Source organism: Ceratosolen solmsi, unplaced genomic scaffold, assembly GCF_000503995.2.
Source record: "Ceratosolen solmsi marchali unplaced genomic scaffold, CerSol_1.0 scaffold1, whole genome shotgun sequence".
Taxonomy (NCBI): domain Eukaryota; kingdom Metazoa; phylum Arthropoda; class Insecta; order Hymenoptera; family Agaonidae; genus Ceratosolen; species Ceratosolen solmsi.
Window position 1 is genome coordinate 7253035 of NW_011948415.1, and position 10845 is coordinate 7263879.

Below are 10845 nucleotides of genomic sequence, written 5' to 3' on the forward strand. Positions count from 1 at the left end.
CTAAAACATATGATAATAACACACGATTGAAATCCAAAAAAATCATAAAATTTTACTTTTTAGAATATTATTTAGTCGACTTTAACAACACTGTAAATTTTTCTAACAAACCAAAAACTGGCAAAGAAGCCAATAGAACCTGAAAAATATTTATATTTGAAATATAATTTAATATATTATAATACCAACATAATATAAAAAGAAAATTACCTGTCAAGAGGAAGAACAGATAAACCATAATCATTGTATATCCAAAATAAAGAAAAGTAGAAGTTGCATCTTCAATATTCAATTTCGTTACAAAATAATGTATGCAATAAACTAATAAATAAAATGCCGTGAAACCCGATGTAAGAAAACTACGCCACCACCAGTGATAATCCTAAAAATGTTTGATTTTCATTGATTATTTATCGTAATTTATATGTATGTACGTACTATATGTATGTATTATATGTATGCATATATATATATATATATATATATATACATATACACATGCATAGCCACTATATGCATTTATATTTACCTCGGCACAAAGATGAAAGTAACATAAAAGAATTGTAGTTTTTGAGCATGTAATTACAAGAATTAAAAATACCAAAAATAGAAATCCAAACATGTAATACATCTGACTTGACCTGGGAATAAATTCAATGAAAATTTCGTGCTTTCTATTCTATATCCCCACTTTAATGAGTATTTTCAATATTTAATTTAATTCTCATTATCAGTACTTAATTGTTTTTTTTTTCGCGGAGTTATAAGCAATATAAAGTTAAAAATATTTTGAATAATATTAATTTACAATTATTTGTATTATCGAATTTTATATCATAATGATAAGACCGAAGAAAATTTAAAATAGTTTCTAAAATTATAAATTAATTGAAAATACCAATTATCCTTGGTCAGATATAAATAAAATAAGAAAATATAAAAATAATAAAGTTACTTACCATAATGAATTCAATATAAAAAATAATTGAATAAATATGCAACCAAAGGGTAAAACACCTCCCATAATAACACCGGGAATAGCTTGCGTACAGAAGCTTTGCTCTGGTATTTGACGAGGTATTTGATTCGTTCGAACTGGATGTTCAATAGCCTAAAACAAAATTTTTACGTTTTACAACTGTTTAATTAAAAACAAAAAATCAATTTAAATAAGCTTTATCTTACCCGTTTTTTGAAACCAAAATATGCCCCAATAAACGTTAAAGGAACAGATATACCAAACCATAAAGCTAAAATGGTAACGAGGGTACTAAAAGGTACTGCTGCCGAACTATCTTTAGCCCAAAATATAAGATTCATAATAAAGAATAAACTAAATACTAGGCTAAAAAATATATTGATAATAAATTATTAACGATGCGTATAACAATAATAAAAAAAAACTTTGAATTTATATTGTAAATTATATATAATCATACCCTGGGCTCAACATTGATGTAAGTAGAACATTTGATTTCCATTTTTCTCCCCCAAAACTTTTATAAATTCGAGCGGAAACGTAACCCGCTGTTGTACCAAGACAAACGTACAAAACCATAGCACAGGTCATTAATGCTCCTCTATTTGCCGGTGACAAGAAACCAAGGCACGCAAAAGCTGCCGATCATATATAGCAATGATTTAATAGTGATGTCGGGAGCTTTTCAAATGTGTCATTATTTTGGTTAAAGAGAAAATAGGATTTTTTTTTAAATTACGATTATTATATAGAATAGTAGACTGGTGAAAGAGTACTTTTAATTATTTTCACTGGGTATATTCTGCACATACAAATTCTTTCAATTGACAACAAATATTAAAATCAATGGGGTAAGTAAATAATAATATGAAATTACATTTATATGCTTTTAAATAGATTTAAACCTTAAATTTTCAAATAAATATAACGATAAAATTGTAGTACTTATTGTAATGAAAAATGGGATTTGAAATTGAAAATTAACTTTTAGATGAAATTAAAAAAAAAAAAAAAAAAAAAAAAAATTTTTTTTAATTGTTTTTTAAGATTAATAAAATATGAAAATATGAATTAAATTTTATAAAATTATATAGTGAACGAAATATATTTAAAGATTATAAAAATTATATCATAAAAATATTCTTTTTATTGTATAAAAAGAAAAAATACAATATGAATAAAATCGTACAAAAGAACATACTTCGGTTGTAATAAAAATGCTTTAACAATACGAATTTATATATTTATATATTTTTTTTTATATAACTTGCCTAAGTTATTTGCATAAAACTCTATAACTAAATAAAATGAATACAAAAATAAAAACAAATAAATTTTTAACATATTATATCAATCACAATGGCATATATAATTATTTTAATACAATTATTTACATCATTCAGTCAAAAATAAAAATAACGAAATTTCAAATGGCAATAAAATATTGTGGTAATTGAAGAACCCTTATAATTGTAATATAATAAATACACTAACGATAAATTAATTCATGATATACTGGGAATCACAATTACAAATATGTTTTGTTATTTAAAACAGTCTAAACATTTTTCTAAATTGTTAAAGTCAGCCATGAAATTTATGCCGAACATTATTAACTGAATTATATTTAGAAATAATAACTCAAATACAATAAAAAGAAAATTTTTAGCTAAGTACAATTCTATTAGCTTCGATTTATTATGATATCCGTAAACCTGTTATTTAATTAAAAAGTTGTTGTTAAATATATAATGCATTAAAAATATTGCACTTATTTATTGTATTTTGTAATTCATTAGTAATAATTAATGAATTGTGTGCTGTAGGAGTTTATTAATGAGATGTCAATCGTACACATTATCAACAAACAAGAAAATGATCGTAAGGATAATTTTTTTTCAACTTACCTAATGTAACGAGAGTCATAAAGAATACTTGAACACCCGAGCCAAGAAGTACCGACAATAACATTCCTTTTCTCGGTGGTCGAAAAACATCACCATGGACAAGCTTCCATCCAAATTCTTCTTGAGCATCTTCGCCCGATTCGATCTGAAGAAAATGTTTTAAGTTTACGTTACCATATGAAGGACATTGCCATAAAAATCCTAATTTTTACACAAAAACGTACAGTTGTTAAGTCTAATGTTACAGCTAAGACATTACTAAAGATGATAATTTCAATAAGCGAAGTAAACATATTCATTTATTCTGAATTATTATTATACAATTTTGAAAATAATTATGCTTTACATTATTTTATAACAATGTGATTTTAACGTTTTTTGCAAATACAAATACAAAAGAGAAATGATATTTGAAAACTTTGATATTTTAAAGAGATACATCAGCTGCATTTAAATATGATCTAAAATCATTTATAATCTTCGGAACTTACTTGATTATATCGTGCAATGTCTTTGTGTAATGTTCGAAGCATTATCATGCCAACCATTCCTGATAAGAATAAAACAATAACCAGAGAATTCAGTATACTAAACCATTGGATATTTGTGTGCGGCATTGATTCGAGAATGTAATCCCACCTGGATGACCATTTGATCGTATTATTTTTCTGAAAATATTTTATTTACAGATTAGCAATAATTTAATAAATGCATTTTTTACACACTTACTTGGAAATGAACACTGTAAGTATATGCAATTTCTAGCTTTTGACCTTGGCCCAATGGCTCTGAGGGTATTTCTAATGGTATTTTACTTTGACAATCAACATTTTTATCATGTTTAATACTGCGAGGCGTAACCTTAATGGCTGCAAATATTTACCCACATTGTATATTTATGTACTTTAATCATACAGTTGCTTTAAAAATATTCATTTGCTTACATATAATGCGGCCGCTGTTCTCTTTAGGCCCTGTGCCCCAATCCTCATCCGCTCCACTGTGATATGTTATTACTAAATCGACGTGATTAAATAAGTAATACGTTTTAGGTTTATTGTACATACTTGGCTACAATTGACGAAGGAAGAAGTTCAAATTAAAAACCAAATAAAACGAAGCGCATAGTAAGATTTTGAAAAATGGTGGCATAATTTTTAACATACGTCAATGCTGCAACTATCTTGTTGAGTCCAAGATTCTTTTAGGTAACATCCCATTGGGAAGCCGATACTACAATATTGGTAATCATCTTTTAATGGATAACACCAAGTTACCGGCATATTATCTAAACATAAATAAGACAAATGTGATACATTATATCTCTTCGTATTACTACTATACAATCCTATTATATAATTACTACGGTGTGTTAATTATAATTTGAATAAAAAGGCACGAACTTTTAAATTTTACTCTAAAATTAACAAATAGTTTCTTTATGAGTAATAAAAATATATTAGAGCCATAGCCCGAGCATAGTATATATATATATATATATATATATATATATAAGTCATTATACCCTATATACATTAACACACGTATTATCATTAGTATCAAAATATAATTTAATGTAATATTATTTTAAAACAGAGCTATTTTATTGGTTGCATTTTTTCATTCGCAATACTTTAGAGAAAATAGTTGAACGAAGAACCGTGGAATAACGTTCCACGGTGATGATGCAATTTCATAGAACTTTCTTAGAAATTTGTCTCATCTATTAAAAAATTTAATTTATTCATGTTTAAAGTCAATTATTATTCTTAAAATATCTAATAAGAAATACTATATTTTATAAAACAAGGGCGATCCAACGTGACAAGCTCGGGATCATGAAATCCGTAAAACTAAAATCGCAAGTGTGTGGACCAACCAATTCTCTTGCACTCGCGTACTTCAACATAATTATTACGAAATAGAAAAGAAAGCCATTTTAATACTGGTGTTGATAATTATTCTGCTTGATTGAATATGTACCACAGACGATCTAGGCACGCTAGGAGCAAAATGGTGGAACATTACTTTTACAATTTTCTACAAACACGTGTTGTAACATTTGCCGGTACTCTTGCATTTCTTTATAAAATTGCTAAATTCTCAAATGTTTCAAGAACGCATTTGTGTATCTCAATTCCTACGGTTTTCGAAATATGCATCTGATCGAAAATTCTATTTATTTTCAATAAAGATGTGCCATTCTTCGAAGTATCGATCGATTGTGCAACAGCGTAATTACTCCCATCTCTCCTTATTCTCGTTGAGAGATTTTCTGTCATGGCTACTCTTGTTCGATTAGAAGGAATAGGCGATGTACGTAAGTTTCGAAGTTACTGGTTACGCGTTTCTCAGATTTGAGCGAATCATTTCGTGATCGATCGCAGCCCGATCGCGAATTCTGCCTATGGGCTCTGCTGCAGGATTCTTATGCAATTCGATTGTTAGTGTCCCTTATTCCCTTGCATCATCAACGTTCCACTGGCGCATAAATCACGAGCCAGGGAAAGCGCGAGGAAAATTCGAAGGACCGTTTTTTTATATTATACGAGTGTTTTAAGGCAATTTTATACTACATTGTCGCAACTTTTTTTATTTCCATAATGAAAAAACGTTGATATCTCAAAGTTATTGTGTTTATAAGTTATAAGTTTTATTAAAATTTATTAAAATAAAAATTTATATTAAAACTCAAAGTTATAAGTGCTTCTTCATTATTTTTTTTTGCTTCACACAATTATTCCTATCCGTTTGTATGCTCTCACTGAATTCTAAGTCAGTTTATTAGCATCTGGAGTACAAAAATAATTAAAAACGGAATACTATGTCAATCAATATATCGTGCTTTGAAAGTTTAAACATTTTTCAATATTTGGTCGCAGACACGAGGCATTTTATTACAGTGAAAGAAGAAACATCCTTCACTCAATGATTGATCAGCTACTAAACAGATTAGCTTTTATATTACGAAATATAGTCAAGCAATTGCCGGCGTATACAACCATAATATTTCATAGAGCAACGGGAGGATAATACAAAATCAATAATATTCCGTGCAACATTTTTATTCTAATATATTTGCAATGATAAAAAATTATGATATAGAATATAATTACAAAAATGTTATAATAAATGATATAAATGAAATATATAAAATATACTTTTCTAATTTATCAGCAGTGGCTCATTATATATATATATATATATATATATATATTCGCATACATATGTATATATTTTTTTAAAAATTGATAATAGGCGTCCCTTACCGTTACCATGACTAATCATGCATGAAATAATGAGAGTAAAAAATATTGAATGTTTGGTATTCATGACATTAACGAGAATTACTCTATAAATGTGTTCAGAATCATGCATTTATAACATTTTTTTCTTTTTATATGTAAGCAATGATGACCATGATTAAAAAGATATTTACACCAATGCATTCGTTTTTAAATATTTTTGTAATCGTAAAATTAGTCAGTAAAGAAAAACGATTCTTTAATATTTATATTAAATGGTAATAATTAAAATTTTTTCATTGTTGAAAAAAACAATAAACAATTCATTATTTTGACAAATTTTTAATTTATGAGTGTATATGGGATTATCATTATTAATTTATTTTATAATATTTCAAATTAAAAAATTTTGAACATTTTTGCTCACAGCGAAGATCTAGATTACTCAAATATAATAATTTTTTTATAAAATACTTTAAAATTTGATACAATAAATTATATACAGAGAAGTTTTAAAATTAAACAATAATAAATTATCGATTAAAGTATATTTTTTAGTTTTTTCATTAAAAATTTACTGTATTCGATATTCAGTACTTAAAAGCCTATTTTTTTCATATCTTACCGACAATCCAATGATGTTGATAGGAAAGTTGCATTCCTGTTCTAAGAAGTTGTAATTTCTTTTCATCTTCTTCATTATCACCGGTATATGTTTTCCGACAAACCGTTGCACACCTCTCTTCTTTTAAAAACTTTAACTACAAAAGGAACAAAAGTACGATCTTTGATAATTATAATTTGAGAGATTAAATTTTTTATGTTGAAATTACTAATAAATAGATTGAATATAAAATATGGCATTGATAAAAGTTGCTAATAAATATTTTAAGAAAACAACGACAGTGATACTCTATCAGATAAGAATTTTATTAATATTATCTAATGCATTCTTCGCAAAAGGCGCTTGCTTATATTATATTATGACATATCTTACCTTGTAAGAAGAAAGGCGTATACGTTCTCCAAAAATAATTTGACCTAAATTTTCTGCAGGCAGATGCTTCTTATCAATAGAGCAGAAGTCAAAACTATAACAATAAAAATATATCATTACATACTGTTTATTATTAATGAAAAAGTTACCTTTATTATTTATACTTACTGATGATATTCGTATGGGATAACCGATTGTTCTGAATTTAGACGATTTACGTATAAACTAATATCGGACTGAAATACATAACAAACAAGAGAATTACTGGACTATATAAAATTATAAATATAATATCCACATATAAGTAATACAATCCTTGCTAAATTATTCATCTTTATCTTTATTTTCCAATTAATTTTTTAGAGTATTAAATCTAGTGTAAAAAAATAACAAATAAAATTAATGGCTGCAATATTTCATAAGTGGTCGATTGATTAAATAATAAACACAAGGAAAAGCGCTTAAAAAATAATATGCGAGTACGGGACTTATAATACTGAAATTTTATTCGTCACTCGTTCCTGGCAACTTTTCCGTTCAATAAATTATAAACTTCTCCAACTATCGCCAAACTAAGCAACATAATTCAAGGTATTAATTTTCGAAAAACTTGAAATATTTTTTGCGCCAATTAATAATAATAACATTCGTCCGTACGTGCACGCACACACGCACATACACGTAGTAAGTAGTTCCTAATCATAACTCTACGTAACGACACTGTACAAATGATAAGAAATGCTCCTATGCTCCTATGCCTACGTATTACGTCGGCCGACCGACGGTATTTACAAAGCGACATTTTTTTTTCTCAAAAAAGCTTACCTTGCATGTTTTCGTTGCATCCATGCAGAAATTCACCGGTGCCAAGCCTGGCAAATAGAAGGCGTTACCCCCTCGTATAATGTACAAGGCACATAATATAAATATCGTTCTCGTCATCTTCTCCGTTCTCAGCGATTCTCTTCACTTGCACAATACGGCCAGTCGTTTCGTCGCTTTTGTCCGGTATTGTGGCTGGCCGTCCCACACTAAAAATTCGCTTCTCTCGACTTTGTCGCGCAACTACATCAGAGAGTACATCGTTCGCTTATTATCATTGCGTTGATTACCGATTGATCGACTGGCCTTGCGAATCCCTTATTCTTCCTACCGCATTTGCGTTAAATATTTATCGCTAGCGAGTCCTTCCACCGCTCGACAAGCCAGACCTTACAGACGTTGACACATTCGAGCTTCCAAGATCTGCCATTGACACGTCATGAACACCCGCAACATATGAGATAAGCGCCGCCACTGCGTATACAAGCCGACAAGCAACGCGAGCGCAATCTATATTTGGACTTTTATTTATTTACCAAATTCACATTGGCGATTATGCGGATGAAAGCCGAACGCGCGCGCGTTCGCGCCATACCCACTAGATCGTGTAAATGACCGTGCATTCTTCCCTCGTTAAAGATCTGGCTCTGGCGTCATAAGCATTTGACATACGTACGTGCACACATGCGTACACACACACGCCCGCAAGCATATATATATATATATATATATATATATATATATATATATATAAATGCCGTAATATACCATAAATTACGATAATTGTAATGGTCGTTATTGCTATTAACTGCAGCTAATAATCATTATCATTACTGCTGTCGTTACATTAAAAATTAATAAAAGCACGTTTGTCCATTTAGAGATTACGAATTCCAAGTATTTCTATAAAGAAATATTTTAATTTTCACATTGTACTTGTTGTGCAGTTATTATATAAAATTATGTTCTAAGATCAAATGAAAAGCCTATTTTTGTCTTTGTAAAGGATTTATTATTCTTTCGGGAACAATATTTAATACGATAAACATTCCGCGATAAAAAAATTAATTTTATAATCGAGTGTAATATTCTCAAATAGTGTTATTTGAATGATATACTGAAATTATATTGCTGAAGAAATAAAATATTAATATTGTTTCGTTATTTTTATAAAAACTAAAGAGTTAAATCGGCAACTAATTTTACTTACAGCTGTCGAGCACAACATTATTTTTCTAGATAATAAAAATTTGTCTTTATTTTAATATAAAAACGTCATTAATAGAAAAATGTAGTTTTGACTTTTCAAATTTTAAAACAAAAATTAATATGATACGTAGAAGAATATTTGTTTATTGCAATCGACTTATTTTTAAATAAATGATCGAATAATGTAAATTAAAGTAATGTGGTATTTGATAATAATTTCTACAATACATTTTCAATACTAAATTGTTTTTCTATGATAAATAGTTCCTTGAGAAACACAGACTCTATTTTTAATAATGAACATTAACACGATTAAATGTAAAGTTTCAGTTGTCAAAGTATCAATTCTTTTAAACATTAGTATTAGCAATCATTTATTATAGAATAAGTAAATATTACTTATAAAGCTTAGAATTTAACTTACTTCCTTTCATAATTTTTATTAAGTTTTATATTACCTTAAAATAAATTTAGTAAATTTGGTTTGATTTAAAAAACTTATTCTTCATTCATTTTAATTATTTCTTGTTAACTTTAAATTGATAAATAAATATGATAAATTGAATAATAATAATGATAACAACAACAATAACAACAACAATAATAACAACAACAACAACAACAATAACAACGACAACGACAATAACAACAACAACAATAACAACAATTACAACACGACAATTACAACGACAATAACAACAATGCTATTTTACAGTTATATTATATTTAATGCGATTTTCATTTATTATGTAATCATCATGTCCAGATGTTTTATTAAATTATCTATATTCTTTATAAATTATGAATTAATTAATGTATTGAAAATGGGTTAGATTACATACATGTATATTTAAATATATAAATATAATAATGGTAAAAATTAAAAACTTCGATTATATATATATATACATATATATATATATATATATATATATATATATATGTATACATTCATGCGTGTATGCATAAATGTTTAAAAATTTCTAATCAAATTTTATTTAAAATTATTATCATATATGTTGTTGTTATACAGATGGGTAATTTATTCAAAGTTTCATTTTATATTTAGTTAAAGTATAATAAAAATTTAAATCTTAATTACACAATGTTTTTCGACTATATTATTCAAATATGAATTAAATTTTATTTTTTTTAATTTTAATATCGTTATACTTTAAAAAATTCATATTCGTATGATTAATCGTATATATATATATATATATATATTTATTTATTTATACGTAAAGTATGATAAGAATAATATAAAACAAATATTTATCGATCAATGTTGGTATATAATTAAGAATCGATAACAACGTTCTAATTTGAATTTGAATGCTTTTTTGGAATAAAATTGAAAATGGATACAATAAAAATGCTCCTATTAATAAAGTTAAATTATTTAATTCATTTGATAACTCAATTAGAACGTTCTAGTGTTTTTTTTTTTTAAATAATCGAGTTAAATAATTTTAAACCCACACATTATACATTCAAAATCTTCTCGTAAAAGCATTGTCGAATTGAGTCATTTAATGTCTATATTACGTATCAAATATTTAATTTATAGTTACCATTTTCCTTGGTTTTATAAAAAATCATGAAATTAATAGTTTGTATTAGTTGATGTAAGATTATATACAAGGGTCAATAGCATATTAATGTTTATACTTTGTGTGCCTTATC

General features: G+C 26.9%; 1 protein-coding gene across 1 annotated transcript; it reads right to left on the reverse strand.

Moving 5' to 3' along the window:
• On the reverse strand, positions 1 to 8436 carry TM9SF2 (transmembrane 9 superfamily protein member 2). Its single transcript, XM_011507778.1, has 15 exons — positions 7954 to 8436; positions 7297 to 7364; positions 7129 to 7222; positions 6757 to 6892; positions 4053 to 4174; positions 3831 to 3957; positions 3616 to 3755; positions 3378 to 3554; positions 2887 to 3031; positions 1440 to 1617; positions 1186 to 1345; positions 960 to 1111; positions 530 to 641; positions 211 to 382; positions 1 to 139 (listed from the first exon to the last, which is right to left on the reverse strand). The coding sequence occupies exons 1-15, from the start codon at positions 8068 to 8070 to the stop codon at positions 72 to 74; spliced, it is 1968 nt and encodes a 655-aa protein (XP_011506080.1). The 5' UTR covers positions 8071 to 8436; the 3' UTR covers positions 1 to 71.
• Between the last annotated feature and the right edge of the window lie 2409 nt (positions 8437 to 10845).